This window comes from Vanessa atalanta, chromosome 21 (assembly GCF_905147765.1).
Source record: "Vanessa atalanta chromosome 21, ilVanAtal1.2, whole genome shotgun sequence".
In the NCBI taxonomy this organism is placed as follows: domain Eukaryota; kingdom Metazoa; phylum Arthropoda; class Insecta; order Lepidoptera; family Nymphalidae; genus Vanessa; species Vanessa atalanta.
The window spans coordinates 8985187-9007009 of record NC_061891.1 but is presented as its reverse complement, the minus strand read 5'-3'; the positions used below and the strand labels follow the sequence as shown (position 1 = coordinate 9007009).

General features: G+C 38.6%; 1 protein-coding gene across 4 annotated transcripts; it reads left to right on the top strand.

The window, feature by feature from the left end:
* The first annotated feature begins 3180 nt into the window (after nt 1-3180).
* Nucleotides 3181-20508, top strand: LOC125072337 (calpain-D). Of its 4 annotated transcripts, XM_047682943.1 has the most exons (22): nt 3181-3507; nt 5683-5814; nt 5888-5946; nt 6031-7303; nt 7682-7741; nt 7775-7825; nt 8301-8431; nt 9000-9123; nt 10104-10231; nt 10546-10621; nt 10726-10868; nt 11256-11368; nt 12939-13158; nt 13575-13774; nt 14023-14119; nt 14186-14364; nt 14670-14917; nt 14994-15158; nt 15437-15548; nt 15638-15910; nt 16193-16335; nt 16846-20508. In XM_047682943.1, exons 1-22 carry the CDS (start codon nt 3266-3268, stop codon nt 17033-17035), a joined length of 4359 nt encoding a protein of 1452 aa, XP_047538899.1. In that variant the 5' UTR covers nt 3181-3265; the 3' UTR covers nt 17036-20508. The 4 variants fall into 4 exon arrangements, with proteins under 4 accessions (XP_047538899.1, XP_047538898.1, XP_047538900.1 ...); XM_047682942.1 differs by having other exon boundaries at nt 7682-7825; XM_047682944.1 differs by lacking the exon at nt 3181-3507 and adding an exon at nt 3604-3734 and having other exon boundaries at nt 7682-7825.
* The last annotated feature ends 1315 nt before the right edge of the window (nt 20509-21823 follow it).

The following is a 21823-nucleotide window of genomic DNA, read 5'->3' as shown; positions in this document are numbered from 1 at the left end:
TCTGAATGTACTTCAGTTAAATTATAGACTAACCTAATTTAACCGAAAGACTGTGAATTATTGAAATTGTATACGTGTTATTGTAAATTAAATCACCATTCAAAATATTTCGAAAATAAACTATCAAAAGATCGTCAATATCGCGAGATAGATTTTTAAATAATGAATTTAATAAATAATGAAAAATTAAAATATTATAATAGATTTTTATCCATCGGTATTTATAATATAACGTTGATATAAACATATATGTGTACCTATATAACGATTATTATGTATCACTTCTAAAGTATACATATTACTGGTATTTCTTTCCTTGTCTTGTTATACTCAAACGAGATTAAACACTTCGTTTTGATTTCGTAAGCTATTTCTCTTTCTATTATTTTCAACGTAACAGGATTTAAACGCTAAGCTAAATTGAAAACCTGGAAAAGCTGGCTTCTTCCTACCTTCCAAGTGTAGGATATATTATGTCGGAACAGAGAAATAAAAATAATCATTGCAATGTTTTGTAAGAGATTCTGTATGTATGTACGTATGGAGGGAGCATTAAATTGATTAATTAGTTTTAATTTATTGTGTAATTTTTTTTTTATTTATATTCGCTACCTGATGGTAAGTGGTCACTAGCGCTCTATATTGGAAATTTGAACGATTACTTTCATCGCCAATGCGTCACTTGGTAACTAATATGTTATGTGTATGACCCTTGTACCTGTAGTTACATTGTTTCATTCACCATTCAAACCGGAACACAATAATACTAAATATTACTGCTTGGCGGTAGAATATCTGATGAGTTGGTGGTACCAGACGTAACTTAAAATCTCTTAAACTTTTTTATATATAAAATACATTGAGCAACCAAGATGATCAACCTGATGGTAAGTTACCTTTGCATTAATATTGTCAATCAAGATAATGTATCCGCAGTCCATTTCCCTAAGAGCTCACCTTATTGATACGCTATTTAGATGCGCTTATCCTATAAATGTTATAAACATTATAATAAATGTAGATTTTTTTACGTTGGTGAAACATTTTTCAAGCTTACAAACCAATCTTATTAGTGTTTTTGGTTCGAACGTTGATATGATTAATTCAAACTAATTTACGTTTAGAACAATTTCATCCCAATTCTGATACGAGCTAATGGCCTGGAACTTTCATAATTATTTAGTAAACATGAATGAATAATGTTTAGAGTGTAGTCTCTCATGTGAACACAAATGGATTTTACATTCCAGTCAATATCAAACTTTAAATTATAGACTATAACTAATGTATAAACTGTTATCTACCAGTAAACAAAAATAATAATAATAACAATAAAAATAAATAGAGCCTTTTCCAAATATCAGAGGACCAGAGACAAACAACATTTGACGCGATACCATTGGTTGAGAGCTTGAATAAATAATTTATCTGTGATTTTCATTATGGATTCGGGAAAAAGTGCCGGTTGAATATTGACGAAGCTGTTATCGGAATTTTAGAATTTAAACTGGATATACGTATTTAAATGGAATAGTGTTGTATTATAAATAACGATATATATTAAACAAGAACTGTTTTAATAAGTTTCTAAGGTTTGTTTATCTCTATTTCTTCTTCGAAGCTCATCATTTCAAATAAGTAGAATATCTAATAGAGAGGACTTAAATACCCAAATGATTTATTTTCAAGTTGACAAGCTTAATTCTCAATTGCTTTATTACATATCTTTATACGTAGACAAATAAAGGAAAGGGATAGTACCGAACAAAAACAAAACAATACGTATACAATCGGGTGCGGAACGATCAATCTTGTTCGTGTATTCGCGTCCATGCGGGACGCAGTTGTTTCACTATTTTCAACACTAAACTAATTCATCTTGATCCTTGTAACATGAATATCACCTGTGGACATATTGTTGTGAAAAAATATGATATTAATCTTGTTATTTATTGGGTATAATTTGAAACTAAGGACATTATAATGTTTTAGGTTAAACTGGTTTGAGTTAGAACTGAAAACAAGTTTATGCTTGTGTCGAGAAAGAACTTAATCTACTTCTCTAGAGTTATCTGAATAAAACTAAGCATAATTCCAAGCTATTTTTCCAAAACCTATTATTTTAATAAATAATAAAAATTATTAATTAATTTAGTCTAAAAAAACTTTTTAAATTTGTTAAATGGTAATTTTGATTATATTTTCCGGTATCTCATTATAAATGTCTATATATAACATTGCCATTCTCTGCACCGTATATAATCACCGTCATTTTCGCGTGATAATGTCTTGTAACTAATATTGTAAATAGTTGTATTACCCATAACAACATTTTACACAACTACCCATACGACACAAGAATATGAAAATTACTAAAATAAACTAGACTAGTAATAATATCTGTGAGTTTCCGAATTATTTTAATTGCATTAATGGCACTACTTAGTTTCCCTGCTAGACCATACATATGGGTGCCCCATTAAAGTTTTTTTTTAATTAGGTATTATTTAAAATAGCTAGCTGTCATCCGCCCTCTTTGCTGAACATAAAAAAGGGGCAAAGATAAACTGAATTCAAAACAATAATAGCGTAAGTCTACGGGTGATACCACAGTGCTTAGTCATTGTCTTTACGTTCAATAGTTTTTACGTGATTTAAAAAACTTAGAAAGAACAACATTATAAATAATCAAAAACCTATAACCTATTAAATAATTTTAATTACTGATCTACTTTGCCATGTTTACTTTGTAGTTCTTCAACAAATGTTCTTTGCCAAGTTTTACATTTTATTGACTAAACATTATAACTAAAAAAAATTGAAGGTAAAAGAATAGGAATTTTTATTTTATCCCCTTTTTTATATTTTTCATAGAATAACGACCTCCATTCTTTTTTACTACTGTGACCAGAGCCATCTCTGTTAAACAATTATGTACTATTCTGCTATTCGTTTCGTTTACAGGTCTATAGTAATGTAGATGGCGCCTATAAACGTTTTATAGTTTAAATAAGTAATAAAGGTATATTTTCAATCAGAATAATTTAAATTGAATTAACACCACACGAGCATTATCGGGTTTGGTATGATTTAGTAATATAGGACGACTAAATACTAAGCATTCCTGACAAAATGGCAACATTTGTCTAAAAAAAGTTATACACAAACAATATGGTGGATCAGCTGTTTTCATTTTTCGTGAGCTCGAAATTGTTTCCATAAAAACGACGCGTTGTTATGGTCACATAGCCATGTGTGAATTAAAATGGGTTCAATCGCATCGGTGCTGCAATGGCATTGTCAGACGTGTGGTCAAATCAACCCCACGGAGAGTGTGAAGTGTTTAAAATGTAGTATAAAAAGAGTATCTGATCATGACAGTGTTATCCAAAAACGATATTACACCGGTGATTCTTCATCGGAATACGCTTCTCGGACAGAAAAAAGTGGTGGAACGACTCCCGGCTCAGAAGCTATCGTCATACCGACAACAAACACTTTCAATAGGTATGTTTTATACCGATTTATTGACGTTCTATTTCATTGTTTCTTATGTCAAAGATTATCGATTTTTCTCAGTCCATATTTAGGTTATTATTACCATTGTATTTAGTAGTTGCGTGTGTGTATTCATTGTTCATTATCGGAATTGTCGACTGGTTTCCATTTAGTGACGGGGCTTAGTCATTATTTTAATAAAAACGATGTTTTTAGTTCGATCACAATGATTGTGGGTATGTAACGTATACATTAAACTACCGTATATTACTTAGCGAGACAAAAAGGTAACTAGTTATTTTGCTTAATTGGTTTTTTATAATACATGTATGAGTTTAATGTGAAAGAGTGTTTTAAAATGTAAACCTACCTCACTCACTGAATTAACTAATGTAGTGAGCTTGAAAATCGATTACTTACTGTTTTAAGGATAATAACTTGTTATTAAACAATGTTTTTTATGTATCTCATTTATTTTTAAAGTCTTACTAACTTGTTTTTGTCAATTTATCAATTGTACTAAAATATTAATATCACTTCATTGTGCAAGGTAAGTCTTGAAATTTTATTATTTTTTTTTTAAATAAGCATAATCCATGTAGAATGATTCGAATAAAAAAAAAAAAAAAAAACTTGATATATAATCATCTATAAAAATTAAATAAAAATGTTTCTATTTTTATTTGTGTAGTATCTGTGTTGCTAATGTTTTGTTAAACATACAGCTCAAAATATTAAAGTGATAAACATAATAGGGCTTATTCCTCTGTATAACTTATAAGCTTATATATATTTCCACTTACTATCTAAAATATCGACTACAGCATTATCATTCCAGTGTGTAATTTTATTACATGTCACTATCATCTGTGTAGAAATTAAACAATGACTTACTTTTTTTAAAAAAATATTCAGATACAAATACATTTGCAACAAAATTATCATTGTTTTATCATTCTTGCCATAACAAAAAATATATCATTATTTATATTTATTTATAAATTTATTTATTTATAATTTATGAAAAATATTACAATTTGTTTGTACTTATTTTATGAGTACGAGCACCTGAACTAGGCCGAGCCTGTGATAATATAATAATCTCAGATTATTGTATTAACACTGTCCATATTTTGTGTATCATATGTGATTCATGATTATTGTTTAACTATTTAGATATTTGGACAGGGAACATTTTAAAATCTTTTGTAAAGTATTGGTATTGGTTAGGTTAGAACATCATTAATTGGTTAAATAAAAGCCTCAGCACATTTTTCATATGTCTATGTTCATTTTCAGACGAGTCTAAAGCAAATAACCTTTGTTAAAGTATTGGAAAAATTTCATTAAAGCATAGATTGAACAGTACCATTTAATTAATTAAGCTAATTGCTTGTGACTCATGCATATAAATCAATAATGATACAAATAAATATATCTGATTCTATTGTGACAAATTATTACAAAGAACTGTGTATGTTATAACATACCTTTTATCGATACTTCTACATTGATATCGTAGAGGTCAACTTATTTTTGTTTGCATGTAGGGGAAATATCTAGAACTCGTGATACAATTCTTAACAAATTGCCACTAGTAGAAAGCTACATTATTCCTAGGGTATAGATTATATTTATCTCATATAATTTTCTCTCATAATAAATTGCACCCATATGAAACGGGGCTGGTCGCTAGTTTTCTATAGTAATGCTATGTCACTATACATTGAATAAATTGTGTGGATATATATCATATATATTTTTTAATGTATATAAACAATGTATGGTGTAGTGTATAGTGTCTTATACATATATAAATATGGTAATGGTGTTAGTATATTTATATGAGATTAATATAATTACTCACAAATTAGGATAAAAATTGGTATATATATGAATTTTCCCTGATGGAGGATAGGATGTTATTAATGTTATCCATTTTGTTGTTATTCACCACGAGATGGTGCTGTAGAACATATGATTGTCATGAATGTATTCACAGACAACATCTACCGAATTTTGCTAATATAATATATAATATTAGATACCATCAGGAGCAGTCCATAAATATTCTATTGTTGGGCAAAGTTCTCTTATTAAAAGTATTTGAATATAAAAGCCTTTAATTGAAGTCTGTGTATAACGTTTATATGTCTTGGTATACCATTCGCATGTGTCTTACAGCGGATGGTCGTGCGTTGGGTCAGCGCCGCTGGCGAGCCGCGCGTGGCGCTGCGGTTGCGGGCTCCGGAACGTTTCGGCCTCTTGGCGCTGCGCTGCTTGCGACAAGATCGCGCCTCATGCGCCTGTATACAGGTATACGACGATAAATTATCTTCAAACAAACTTCTGCCATTATTTTGTTATTAACACGTATTTGATTATCCAGATTGTCCGATGACGAGGAACAACCTTCAGGGATGACTGACAAGGATAAGCCTGACCAAGGTAAATTCAAATTCTTTATATCAAACTTTTCTTTTCTTTTTATCGAACTGCCATTGGTAATTATATATATTTTTTTCTTTCTAGACCACAGTATGATAAGGTCCAACACTTTAGCTGTCCCTTCGTATAAACCTTCGTCAAGTTTTTCCGGCGGTCGACCTCTGAACCTCGATGTGCAGTGCCTGCGTTTATCTCCGACGCAAATAACCGATCATGCTCATGGAGTTACACGATCTTTATCGCATGGCTCTGTGATCAATTCGCAACAGAAGTGGTGGAATGTTGAAGAGACTAGAGGTACCATAAACAGACCGACGAGTTTGTTAGTCTCTGAAAGATATGGTACTTCGTCGTATAATCCAAGGGAATCTTTCTTGAGAAGTCTCCACACAGTTACGAGACGCCCCAAGAAGTTAAATGAGAGCAAGTCTAATTGGGAACTGAATTACGTGAAAGAATATCAAAAAGAGCATAGTAGAGGTCTGCATTTGAAAAAGTGGGCTTGCAGCAAATGTACATTAGAAAATTCTGGTATTAGAACACATTGCGAAGCTTGTTTGTCTCCAAGAATATCTCCTCTCGCCCGAATTTCCAATACAAGGGGACTTAGTGTAACGACTTTGGGCAGACACGAGACATTGAGTGGTAGAGATGGAGCGACCTCGTTGCCATCATCTGGTGGTATTATGATAACTGTTCCAGATTGGCCGCAAACAGGTACGAATTCGGGCGATTCCTTTCAACGATCAATTAGCGCACAGAATTCACCAGAAACTCGGCCGACGTATCGACGATCATTTTCAGAACAGACGAATGAGAATCGACCCGTTGGTAAAGTCATATCAAGTAGAAGAAGTTTGAATGACTATCAGAAATCACTTGCCGGCTATTGTGGGACGCTGACAAAGCCTGAAGATAGGCGGGATGCTGATAAGAAGGCGGAAGAAAATGCTGAATTGATTGATAAGGAATGCAGCTGGGACACGAATGCTGAAGGCGTTATATACGCGCTGCCGAACAAGGGCAAATATAAGGATCTGAATCTCCAATTACAAGTCAATAATAATGGCACGAGATATTCGTACGTGTCCGTGCAAGATACTAAAACAGTCATGAGCAATTCACAGAACGAAGTCGTGTATTCCAATGATATGGGAGACGGTGACTATGCCAGGATCGACGAGTTGTTAGGTGCGGAAAATTGTATTTCTCCGATCGGTGAAACTAATTTAAGGACGTCGCATATCGGTGCGACGAGTAAAGAGACTGGGAAAGTGTTTAATATGCTGCCCTCTGTCGGCAAAGTGTCGCATAACCCTCGGGATCCGTCTAAAGTGCCTTCTATTCAGCAAACCTCGTAAGTTTTTTAAAACTATTTCTAATTTTTACGCAATTTTTTAGTAAGTTAAAATAAAAAAAATATATGAATAATATTAAGTTTGATTCATGAAAGTATTCTACAAAAGGTTACACGTTTGGATGCAACTGCTGGACAAAAACTTGGTTATTTAGAGCTACGTGGTGGTCGAATAACATGAGGTTTTTTCACGATGTATTGGTTCACTGATAACTTCACGATTAATATTATAAACAATAAAGCACGAAACGACAACAATAATTAGCGTATCCTTAATGTTATGTCCTCCTGGGCATTAACTTGATCCAGTAAAGTCGTTAAGCTATAAAAAAAATGTAGTTCAGTATAAGTTGTGACGATGAATTGGAATGTGGCCAGACGCGAGCCCGTGGGCGCGGCTCGCATGTGGCAGTGCAGCGAGTGCTGGTTCGCGTACAACGCGTGGGGCGCGCGCTGCGACGTGTGCCGCAGCGCGCGCCCGCCGCACGCCGTCACGCTCGCGCCGCAGGACGCCCGCCACAGGTACACGTCGCGTAGGGAGTCTGGTCGCGGCTTTAAGATGCCTTCATCGCCGTCAACGCTGTCACCGTCCGATGCAGCTAAGCGATTGTTTTTGTTTTTTTAAAAGACGTCCGTATTCGGTCTGGCAAATGAGCCACTTGTTGGTAAGTGGTTATCATCAAGTGGTGGTTACTGCCCACAGAAATTGGCGCTGTAAGAAATTTAAACCCTTTCTTAGAAATTCAATGTGCCGCCTTAGGCACAGAGATGTTTTGTCCCTTGTGCCTGCAGTCGCCGTTTAAGTCGGAGCCCTTCTCGGTATCACTGTTTGTGAGTAGATTATATGATATATGTAGAGTGGGCGGGACCTGCCCAGGCCTTGCAAAACGTATTGCCACTAAGTAGTCCCAATCTATCAGTAAAACAGAGTACAGTGAGAAAAACAACCGTATTAGATACATAAACTTGATATTGTAAAGTATGTATCTCATTCCAGGAACAATTCCTCGTCAGAAGCAAGCGGTACGAAAACAGAAGCAAATCGCAACGAAGCCGTTAAAAAGCTGACAGTGCCTATCGCTTCATTGGATCACGATCTTAACAGTGACGAACTCCTATTTGCCGTTGGTAAGATATTTAAAATATCTCTCAAATTGGCCGACTGAAATACCTAAGTTAATGAAATTGAATACAAGAATAGGCCCAAAATTCCGTGGCGTAGAAGATTTCCGAATGAAATGACTTATTTTTTTCCTTTTAAATATAATTACCATTAACTTTGGGCAAGTAATTTTTCTAACACTTCAACAAAATGTATTGTTTGCCTTTGCTCTCAAAATTAGTTGAAAATGTCTTGTCTCCTTAAAAGTTGATTTCACTTGACTCTTTTATTTTGGTAATAAATAAATGTCGCTAGGGTCGTACGCTCAATCTGAAAAATTACGCTTGCGACATTTGCCTAAAACAACATTACGTATTAACTCGAACTTTGAAAATTTTAATACACTTCTACATTAGTGAAAATTAATTAAGCAATTCATCTCCGGTAATTCTGGTACCATAAAAATCTTTTAGCCATAATCATTCCCTCCGATTCTGTCACATTAGACTTAAACCTAGCATACATAGCATACTAATATATAATTTCCCGGGACGTAGTGTGTCCGTGCTCATGTGTGCGTGTCGCCCCCCGCAGACACGTCGGCGCCGGCGGCGGAGCTGGGCACGTGGTCGTGCGCGCGCTGCACGCTCGTCAACGAGGCGGGCGCGGCCGCGTGCGCCGCGTGCGCCGGCTCGCGGCCCTCGCCGCACGCCTACTGGTCACTACGCCTTACACGTTCATACTTTCGTTATGTTGACCGGGTAGGCATACGACTCCACTCCACTCCAGTGGTAGTGGAGTCCAAACGCGAAGAATGTACTGCACTAGAAGCCCATTCGATTCAGACCCCTTGGCCTATTGTCGTCCCCACTCCTAGTAAAAGTTTGAGGCTTAATTGAAGGGGTAAATAGGAATATTAGTGTCCTAAAAAAATTTGAAGGTGTACATTTGGCATGTTACGTAAGATGACCGAACGGGTAATGCCTCAGGTAATACTCGCCGGGCGGCGCATATTGTTGCCCGCGAGTGAGCGAGACGGCGTATAAGTAAAGTTGCGATTTGAGAAGTATGCGAACACAAAGCGAATAGGTGTGACGTAATTTATGATGCCATTATATGCAAAATGTACGGGTGTACATATTATACTACAGTAATATATATATATATATATATATAATATAATATAAAATATAAGCAGCCCGTAAATGTCCCACTGCTGGGATAAAGGCCTCCTCTCCCTTTGAGGAGAAGGTTTGGAGCATATTCCACCACGCTGCTCCAATGCGGGTTGGCGGAATACACATGTGGCAGAATTTCGTTGAAATTAGACACATGCAGGTTTCCTCACGATGTTTTCCTTCACCGCCGAGCACGAGATGAATTATAAACACAAATTAAGCACATGTAATTTCAGTGGTGCCTGCCTGGGTTTGAACCCGAAATCATTGGTTAAGATGCACGCGTTCGTAATTATTGTGTAAATAATCTCAAATGTTTTTAGCGTTTACGTTATATTATACAAGAATAAATAAATAATAATAAAGTTACTTTTTTACAGCATAAAATGAACGGGAGATATGGTCTAGGTCATAATGTTTGTTTGTTTTGCTCATATATAACAAATAATCAAATTAAATTTAAAAAAAAATATATTAAAAAAAAATACATTAACTGATAATTAATAAATATTCACGTCAGGTCATGCAGTTCGTGTACATTAAGGAACCCGCTGTCAGCGAACCTCTGTCTTGCTTGTAAAACTCCGCCGGTACCCAAACACGGTGTCCCGGGATCTTCGAACGAAGCTACGAATCAAGCAGCTGCTGGTATGTTTAAAAAAAACTATTATTACCTATTGTTTTAAAGACTACTTATATAGAAATGACTAATTAAAATAAGAATAGGATCATCAGCATGCAGTGCAGACAACCCATCCGCCCCCCCCCCCTTAATACAAAAAAAATACTTGATTTACACGTATTTCAGATTTTTAAGTATTCAATATTAAAATACCCGTATACAAAAGAAATTTTAAACGTGAGTTGTAAGGAACGGTTAAAATTTGGTGGTGACCATTTAGCCAAGGACATTTGCCCGTCCACTTACTTATTTCATAAAGAGGTTTTTTTCGGTTGTCTAGCGGGTCGAAGTCCATCTAGACACACCCCGGCACCGAGAAGAGCTTCGCGACACAAGACTCCTCCCCCCGAACACAAGTAAGCTATATTTATTTTAAATTATATTAGAATTTATTATTCCATTGTTTTTGTATTCTGAAAAGATATAAAAATAAAATAATTGCTTATTCCAAATTCTACAGAGGCGAAACCACAGAATGGCCGTGTTCGGAGTGTACGTTCGTGAACGCTGGCACGGCCCTGGCTTGCGACATGTGCCAGTCGCCCAAAACTAGGCTTTTGCCAGCCGCGCCAGACCAGCCCAGCTTGGATGACGATGATTCCCGTGAGATATTGCATTTATTATTTATTACTCAATAAATCATTCATTTGAGCATTTTAATGTGATATGAAAGTTTTGTTGTTCGAAGTTCTTTAACGCGGCTCACAGTTGAGTGAACTTCCAGAAATCATCACAGAAGACCCAGTTATGGCCCCTCCAGGCGACATTTAACTCTCTTTTTCTGTTTTGAAATCTCGTTAATGAAATTTATTAAATTGAATCCTTTACAGCGCCTTTGTCTATATTATTTGGGCGGTGGTGACCACTTACCATCAGGTGGTCCATATGCTCTTCCGCCAACCAATGCCATAAAAAAAAGCCACTTGGTTGTGAAATGAATAATTTGATTGTATATTTTGATTCCAAATTTATTACTTATTAATATTACAGCGGAGGGTTCGGACGGGGAGCGTCAGGAGAGCACCCCCATGGAAATACTCCGCCTGAGAGAGGAAAGTCACGCCTGGACACAGTGGCAGGAGGTTCTAGCTCAATGTGCCGCGGTAAGAATTATATCGATAGCGAGTAGTGCTGGGAGTTTTTTTCAAAAACGGTTTTAAGAACTAGTTACTTTAAAAAGAACGAACGAACTGTTTCTGGATTTAAAACGAACGAGACGACACTCGGCACCGGCGGCCGTCGTTTTGGTACTGCTTCGCGAACCGGTTCCGATCACGCGTAACTGACTAAGCACTTTATTTTGATAACCGTAAGGACTATTATTGTATGAATATTAAACCAGTTATAAAGAACTACTTTGGATTTGAAGTAACGAATATGCTACAATGAATCTTATTTCTATAGAAATACAATACAAATTTGGTTGTAGAAGAAAAGACTAAATCGAAAAACCTGTTTCTTGGTACCGCTGCGCGAACCGGTTCCGATCACGCGTAACTGACTAAGCACTTTATTTTGATCGCCGTAAGGACTATTATTGTATGAATATTAAACCAGTTATAAAGAACTACTTTGGATTTGAATCTTATTCCAACAGAAATACAAATTCAAATTTGGTTGTAGAAGAATTAAAAAATTACGAAACAAAAAAAAAAGTTTTCGTAGGCTCCTTATACGCTTATTATTTTTTTATTACAGATTTAGTATTAACTGCTTATAATCGGGTAATCCTCAGCCGTAATAGTTGAAATTACAAATAATTTAAAAATATTTCTTAACTTTCTGTTTTTTTAAATGCAAATAAGTGCGTGACGTAGAATTAATCCAAATAAATTATAAAGTCGAAGTCTATTTTCAAAATTATATAATATGACTCCAGTGTTGAATATACATTATTTCAGTAAAGTATCGTAAATCGAACCTATGAAAACAAACCGGTTTTTTTTTATAACCAGTTCGAAGAACTGTTTTGTAAATGTAAAAAACCGGTTCGTTTCGTTTTACGTAAAATCTGAAATGACCCAGCACTAATAGCGAGTTATTATTCGACAGTATTACTTTCTCAAGACAAGATAAGTAGGTCAAGAAACAATACTACATTTTAATAAGTATAAGAATTAATACATTTAAAACTTTTTCTTCGATTTATGACAAAAATATTAGTGTATCTAGCTTAAAAAATATTTGTCTTGTAAAAATGTAAAATTTACATAATTACGTACGATCCTCGATGTCTAAAGACGTGTTTCAAAGAAATAAATAATTCAATGATAAATAAAGGCCTCGATTCAACAAACATCAACGAAAATTTTAACTTCGTAATTATTCTTTTCTTAAAATTCATTCAAAGACTATCGATAGTCCAAAACTATCGATACTATCGATAGTATCGATAGTATCAATAGTATCGATAGTATCGATAGTATAAATAGTATCGCTATTCGCTGTTACCAATAGTATTGCTCACAGAGAGCTATCGATATCCTGAAAAGTTTCGAGGTCAACTATCGATAGTTCTACAACACAGTTATCAAGGTCAATTATCGATATCCAATTTATCGATAGTAGCGAAAGTATCTAGACGGCGTGATTCAGGAATGTGATATTTTCGATCAGCGCCATCTACCGCTACCGAGTCGTAACACTCGTAACATGTGCAATGCTACAATACAGACGGGCTCGATGTACGTGGACGCGTCGTTCCCGGCGGCGCCGCGCTCGCTGTACTACGCGGGCGCGGGCGCGGGCGCGGCGGCGGGAGCGGGCGCGGGCGCGGGCGAGGGCGCGGGCGCGGCGGCGCGCTGGCTGCGGCCGCACCACATACACGTGGACGCCGACCCGCGCCTGCCGTGGCTCGTGTTCCGCGACCCGCGCCCGTCCGACATCTCGCAAGGTATCATAAATGAATCAGTACGACTAATTCAATATTTGCTGTAGCTGACACGCTGAGGGTACAGGAGCGTACATAGTGACGTAGTGTTAAATTTTCTTTTCTTTGACTAGCACCTGATTTGTGTGATTTTGTAAACACGTTTACATTACGACCTCACAGACGTGCTACATTAGATTCTTTGATTAGTTTCTCTGAGTGTATCTCCAAAAGCGACCGGTTTCTTATCAAATCACTAAAAGCTTTTAATTAATTTCTTATAGATGGTTACCGTTATCACTGAACAATAGCTTAATTGGCAGAAGAATATTTTCTCTTTGAAAAAAAAAAATAACTTAGATATGAGTAATACCAATCCAGACATGGATAGGGCATCCATAGTTCTAACGCAGGTACCATAACATATATACCGATGGCAGGTGTGCTGGGCAACTGCTGGCTGCTGTCGGCGCTGGCGGTGCTGGCGGAGCGCTCGGCGCTGGTGCGCAGCGTGCTGGTGCGCGCCGAGCCGGCCCGCGGCGCCTACCAGCTGCGCCTGTGCAAGGACGGCCGCTGGCTCACCGTCACGCTGGACGATCTGCTGCCTTGCAACCGGAAGGGACACCTCGTCTACTCGCAGGTACCCTTCAATTGTTTTCCTCCCACCTTGTTTATTTGTAATCTATTGTGGAACATTGTCGTTTCATTTCACAGAATTGCCCACAATATGAACGACACCTATATTTGAGTTTAAAACAATCAGGCTTCTCATGGATGAGGTTCATTCTTTCGATGGTAGATTTTTGACAGTCAATGCGTCTATATTGAATAAATATTTTGGTGAGTACACTCAAGTTGTAGTTATATGCTATTGTTTCTGTTTTACAGGCGAAAAGAAAACAACTGTGGGTACCTTTAATAGAGAAAGCTGTCGCGAAACTACACGGCTGCTACGAGGCGTTGGTCTCGGGGAGAGCTATCGAAGGTAAGATATTTCATAGAGAGGTTCCCCCGTGTCCGCGAGCGCGCGTGTATGAGAGAGTGTGCGCAGGGCTGTGCACGCTGACGGGCGCGCCGTGCGAGTCGGTGTCGCTGCAGGCGGGCGGCGCGGGCGGCGGCGCGGGCGCCCCGCTGGAGCAGCTGGACCGCGACCTGGTGTGGGCGCAGCTGCTGTCCTCGCGCCAGGCCTGCTTCCTCATGGGCGCCAGCTGCGGCGGCGGGAACATGAAGGTGCGTTCGCTTCGATTATGGCTCGTGTGACAGATGTAGAGGTTGACGATTTTTCACAAGGGCTTGGTCACTTTTACGACCGGTGCGATATTTGACATCGATTTTCCTGTTTTTTCTTGACTAATTTTTCGCCAGCCTAAACGAACAGTTCTTTGAGACGCTGAGCGCAGACGCTAAGTTGGGAGACGTCTTAGTCATTTTATACAAAGCCACAGGTCGAGATGAGGTAGCTCAATTTCAGTCAAAAGTTATGCAAATATTTAATAAAACATACTCTACACTTTCGTGTCGACCCGCTCACGCAGGTGGACGAGGAGGAGTACCAGCGCCTGGGCCTGCGGCCGCGCCACGCCTACTCCGTGCTGGACGTGGCGGAGCTGGGCGGCAGCCCGCCGCTGCGCCTGCTGCGCCTGCGCAACCCGTGGGGCCACTACACGTGGCGCGGCGCGTGGGCGGCGCACTGCCCGCGCTGGACGGACGCGCTGCGCCGCGCGCTGCCCGCCGCCGAGCGCGACCAGGGCGTCTTCTGGATCAGCTTCGACGACGTGCTCAGGTGCGCCCGCGGCCCAACGCCCCGCCGCCCCGCCGCTCCCGAGGGGCCCATCTCACCCTGCACCCCTCTCTTGCAGGTACTTCGACTGCATAGACATATGCAAGGTGCGAGTGGGATGGCACGAGGTCCGGCTGGCCGGAATCCTGCCTCCCATGTCGTCCACGCGGCACCTGACCTGCCTCCTGCTCACTGCCACTCAACCCACCGAGGTCGACTTTACGCTGTTTCAAGAGGGACAGAGGTTAGTTAATTCACTAATGGCTTTCAGGAACGGGATTTACGACAGTGCTAATACTATCGAATTTCTACCTTCACGCATTTCCTGAGATTTAAAAAAAAAAGTACCATTAAGTATTTATGGTTTCAATAACCGATGCTGAGGCTCGAATCTACAGCCTTATAAGCTAGCCACTAGACTATTGCACGTGGCAGACTTTCACAGCCCTGTATTTTTATAACTAAATAGGAATTTATTCGTTTATTTTACGTATTGTTATATATGTATTGTATTATTTTCAGAAATTCAGCCAAAAGTCAGAGATCCCAGCTCGATTTGTGCGTAGTTGTTTTCAGAACTAAATCTGGACCTAGCGCTCAAGTTGGCAAACTAGTAGCTCATAGCAAAAGACAAGTAAGTTTATATTTTCCCAACGAAAAGAATCCTAGTAATTGATGAATCTACTCGATTGACTATATCTTTGGTTCTTTTTATTGATACAGGTCCGAGGTTTCGTCGGCTGTCATAAAATGTTAGAAAAAGGCTTTTATTTAGTAGTATGCTTGGCTTTCAACCACTGGCACACCGGTCTGGAACTGGCAGACAGTTCAGCCTGGCCACGACACGTTCTAGCAGCACATTCTTCAAAACCGCTGACCGTGGAACGACCCTCGCTCCATCCACATATCCTAGCGGACGCCATCATTGGCTTGACCCTGGCAAGAGGTCAAAGGCACGAAGGAAGACAAGGAATGACGGCGTATTATTTGACGAAGGTAAGCAAGAAATTAAAATACATATGACGGTCATATTGATAGTGAATACAAAATATGTATTATTCTCTGACGCTGGGCCTGAATCTGCATACTTCGAGAATACAACAATAAAATGTTACCTGTGATAAGATATGACCTTCAAGTTATGCCTGACTAAAAACCTATTCCTATTACTGCGCTTAACATGGGACGCCATGAGATTGTAAACATGTTACCAGGCCTCCCGAATGCTGACCTGGCTAAGCAGTTTAAATATATTTGAAAGCTTACATTTATTTCCAGGGTTGGGCGGGTCTGGTGGTGATGGTGGAAAACCGACACACGGACAAATGGATCCACGTGAAGTGCGACTGTCAAGAGAGTTACAACGTAGTGTCCACGCGCGGGGAACTCAAGACCATCGACTCTGTGCCGCCGCTGCATCGGTAAGAGAAGGAAGGCTGATCTCCATCTCTATCAGGATAAGCCATTGGTTTATTATTTTCTTAAGAAATTACAATAATACAAGATAAAAATTATAAGGAACAAAAGCGATTCGTCGCAGATGTGGTAGAGTTTGCAGTTGACTACTCCTCAATAATGGTGGCGTTCAAGATTCCCACCAATCACCGATACGACGCTTCACCAGACCACCTAGCTGTCAAGTTTTGTTTACTCGTAATTTAAAAGATGCTGCATATTAGATACGCCGCCTTTTGTTAGATAAAAATTACAACAATATGAAATAGACAAAAAAGATAGTGGTAAGCTTACAATGTGTTATTGTCATTGGTAGGCAGATTGACATTTGCCAGTCACGTGGTAAGTGGTCACTACTGCTCTGTTCATTGGTACTACAAGAAATATAAATCAATGAATATGCCACCAACTTTGGGAACTAATGTGTAATGTCACTTGTGCCAGTAGTTTGAGTAAAATATAACTTTCAATTGCAGACAAGTGATCATAGTGCTGACGCAACTGGAGGGTAGTGGCGGATTCTCCATAGCGCACCGACTCACGCACCGCCTGGCGGCCGGCGCCCGCCTGCAGGACTGGGCGCCGCGCGCCGACGACCAGCCGCGCCACCGCCCCCCCCTCGCGCGCCGCCTCAGCGGCCTGCACGCGCCGCGCCTCATCACATAGCGCGCGCACGCACTAGCCGCGCAGCCGACCACCAGCCGCGCCACCGCCCCCCCCTCGCGCGCCGCCTCAGCGGCCTGCACGCGCCGCGCCTCATCACATAGCGCGCGCACGCACTAGCCGCGCAGCCGACCACCAGCCGCGCCACCGCCCCCCCCTCGCGCGCCGCCTCAGCGGCCTGCACGCGCCGCGCCTCATCACATAGCGCGCGCACGCACTAGCCGCGCAGCCGACCACCAGCCGCGCCACCGCCCCCCCCTCGCGCGCCGCCTCAGCGGCCTGCACGCGCCGCGCCTCATCACATAGCGCGCGCACGCACTAGCCGCGCAGCCGACCACCAGCCGCGCCACCGCCCCCCCCTCGCGCGCCGCCTCAGCGGCCTGCACGCGCCGCGCCTCATCACATAGCGCGCGCACGCACTAGCCGCGCAGCCGACCACCAGCCGCGCCACCGCCCCCCCCTCGCGCGCCGCCTCAGCGGCCTGCACGCGCCGCGCCTCATCACATAGCGCGCGCACGCACTAGCCGCGCAGCCGACCACCAGCCGCGCCACCGCCCCCCCCTCGCGCGCCGTCTCATCGCATAGTGTTGCCCTACGAAACCCCCCTAAGCGACCATAGTCCAACTAAGATTGAGTATGACTATTCATATAGCTAGGCTGCATTTATACTCAAACATTAATAATTAGAAATTCTTAACTAAAGAGGCCACATCGTAATGTACACATTTTGAGATTACAAATATCTAAAATGGAACACGTACTTACTAAGAAAAATGGACCGCAAGGCTTCAGTGACAAAGTTGAATATCGATTAATAAAACTTTATTCACAACATCAAATGGATCATAGTTAATAAGGATCAATGATCTTTCGAATTCGTGTCTAGAATATTTGGTTTAGCTTTTACTAAATAATAATTATATAAGCCTGTACGAAATGCCCTTCTCATCGTTGAAGGTGGTACAGAAACTGGCACAATGCACAATTAACATCAAATATGCCATTCGACATGTTTCAACGTGTAATTCAATCGAGCGTCGTTATACTGCCTTAAGATCAAATAAGTTTTAAATAAAAGGAAACGGACACAAAATAAACTTGAAAATTAATGACATTGAATGTACGAAGGACGATGTACTCATAAATCGTAAATTTTAATATGTAAAGACTATTATTTGATAACTTAATACAATTCGTATTTTTTAACTATAAATACATATTGCATATAAAATGTCACACAATGGTTATTTTTCGACTAGTTGTAAGCACTTCGATTAAATACTAAGCCATCAGTAATGTATAAACTGTAAGATGTTTAATCATTATGTAATAAAAATCGCGTAGATGAGTAAAGGCATTGCATTCGTTAATTTAGTCCTTAATTATATGGTGTTAAGAACGAAAATCGCGCAATCGATACGCATGGAATTTAATGTGATTTTGTTTGAGATCTGAAAATTGTTTTGATTTTTTTTTAAAGGAATCTGTTCGGGGATGTGATGTTAGATTTATAATAAATCAGTGCAATTAAATGAATTTCTTTAGGATATAGGTTTCTGCACGCATTTTTATAAATAATATATAATAGGGAAATAAAGAAAATAGGTGTGCAAATGTAACTAAAAATAATGATTTCTAATTATTTTTTTTTGGGTAATTCTGAGGTTATGAACTAATCATTTATTGTTAAAGTGTTGAATGTCAATGTGTAATATCGGTCTATATTTGAACACCCCTGCGGTTTACTTTTCATTGGAACCTATTTGAAGAAAATGTACGAAATATTTGTGATTTTTTTTTTAATTTTTAATCTTGCTAAGGAGTAATTATTTGTTTGAATTGCTTATATGATATTTCGATTTAAGACAATGCGCTGTGTCCAACGTGTAACGTGACAGTAGCGGGACTGAAGTGACACTTAAAGAAATGTCATGACATTCTCGCCAGAGAAAGTAATGTCTAGCTAAATGATTAGCTATCCTCTACACTCTTTAAGTTAGGTCCTTCAACATTCTCAAAATATATTGTAAAAAAAAATTAAATTGTTTTGTCATCAGTACCAAAAGAGTGTGCACAACAATTAATTTAAAATTGAGTTGTAAGATACCACTCATACTGACAAATTAAGTTTAATAAATGTTATAAAAAAAATGTCTTAAAGGGTACAAAAATTCAAGATTTTAGTCGTCCTTAATTTTTACACGATTTTTTTTTTACATTTAATGTATTTATTGGGAAGTTGTAGCAAGTAGACTTCATGCTACATGGACATAGCGCATATATTTAATATAAAATTCTGTTGTACGTTACGAAAGACATTTTCACATCGGAAGTGTTCATTCCAAATTGCAATACTCATTAATGTTTTAAATATTAAATTTGTATTCGTGATCGTATTACTTGCCATTAACTATGTTACGTATAATTTATTATCGTTTGGCCTAGGATTTTAAGATTGTGCAATAATTCTCCATTTAAATCCGATGTTTTATAGCACATGTCAGCAAATGAAACCATCGTAGACATTAGAGTTTAGGAATGGCGTAAGTGCGACACAAAATCGTCGAAATGATTGATATCAAACGATTTTATAACTTATTTTTATCGGGATAGAGTATTATATCACACGTAGCTATCAATTTAGATATTGTGTCGCACATATTATAGTTGTAAATTAAACGGCACTTGTAAAAATCCTCGAAGTAATAAAAAAAAGTCGTAGCACGTGTGTAGTTAATGATAATTGTAATGAAATAATTTGTACACAAAACTAAGCTTTTATATGAGGTGTTGATCGTTTTGGAAGTTCTCTTCTCACCGTTGAATGTTATCGGTTATTTTTTTATGTGCCATAAGAGTTAGACTAGGGGCTAGGCGTTTAGTTGCGCGACTGTTGCGCCACTGTTGCGTAACTAGCTAGTCGGACGATGCGATTTTTAGTTGTGACTTTTGATAAACTAATATTACATAGTTGGCCTCCTAGACGCTTTTTGTCTCTTGCTTTGTATTTGTGAATTATAGGAAAGCGAGTTTTTTTTTTATATATATATAATTTCCATTCCACGTCGTAATTTTCGTATAAAGTTCTTTAGAGATGTTTATTTTTATATACATTTTATAATGTTATCGATTCATTTATATGAAATGTAACCGCTTGATAATCAAAAGGAATTTCCATGCGTCTGCATATGTGACAGTATTATAATATTTGCATATGCAGATATATCTAGTATGCACAAATGGTGTTGTTTTGTTTTAAGAGTGTTTTAATTTTTTTTTTTTTTTATTATCGAATACAAAAGCAAGAAATGAAAGTTTTTAAGAAATTTTGATATCACGGTTTATTTATTGACTATATTATACTTAACGTAGCGAGGTTGTTTTGTAGCTAAATGACGCTTATTTTACGTGTTAGAGGATACGTGAATGCATGTTATATTACCTAAATGTAAGGGAATAAAATTATTTAAATTTGACACATCGTTTTATTCTACTAACACCTTTTTTTATTCACTGGAAAAACGCATTTACGCGTTTAATGAAGAGTCATCCCTCTTCGTGGGACTACTGTCTCCTTCGAACGCTTTTGCATACAACACGGGGTCGCTTTTGCATACAACCGTGACGTCCCGATGATGGTTCCATCTGTGCGTTTCTCCAATTTTGGTGTTTCCCGAAATACTAACTCCTAGTCCCTGTCGAAGCTTACGACAGGGGAGAAGGTGCGCACAGCCCTTACGCCTAAGCGGTGTTTTTAGGTGGAGCCAATAAGCGAAGGCACTCTTGTCTCACCCACTCTGCGGTCTTTGCGTTATGACATTTTACTAACATCCTGTATTACTTACTTACCATCTACGACTTGCGTTGACTGCATAAAGCAACTGCATAGCTATGTTCTCAGAAAGTTTTTCAACTGTATTTAACTGTAATTTGCTCTTTACTCTAAAAAAACAGAACGTATTGTGATATAATTATACCTGTGTTGCAGAACTATCGATAGTTTGACTATCGATAGTTGACTTCGACAAATATTCAGGATATCGATAGTATCGTTTAAAACAAAAATAAAAATGTGTTACAAGCAATACTAGTAAGGACTAGTTAAATATATTATTATTTCACTGTAATGTTATGTCATATATTATGTTTATATCTGCCTTGTACACTCCTACCTCTTTCTATATCTGTTTCTTTCCTCTACGTTAAGGTTGCCTGGAAGAGATCGCTGTTTTAGCGAAAAAGCCGCCTCTTGTGCATCTTTCTTAACCGTGACTAAATTATGTGTTTACTTGTGTACAATAAAGAGTATTTTGATTTTTGAATTTTTACTAGTACTTGTGTTAGGATGACCCGCTCTTCCATTACAAAAAATAAATGTGTGTACAATCTTCTAAAATATATATATATGTCGGAGAAGCAGGATGCCGAACAGTTGGTTTCGGGGATTGATCCGACATTTGTAAGACTATGTGGGCGTGCAATGGAGATATTCACAAAATAAAACGTATTTAATATCGTCTGATTACTATATTAATTGATTCAATAATCGTACACCACAATAATATCAAAGGATTACAATAATTCATCTCGATTAAGAGCAAATGGGTTTGCAAGCAACCATCGCATTCGAGAAGCTTGTCAAAACATAACGACTCGCGTTGCCATGACGCTTACAACTCCATTCGGGGTGACCCGCTCTTATAAGTAAATCAGCCATCAAACATTATTGCCAACTATTCGATTCATTAATTATCCAAATCAACAACTAAAGTAACCACGCTCCGATACGGC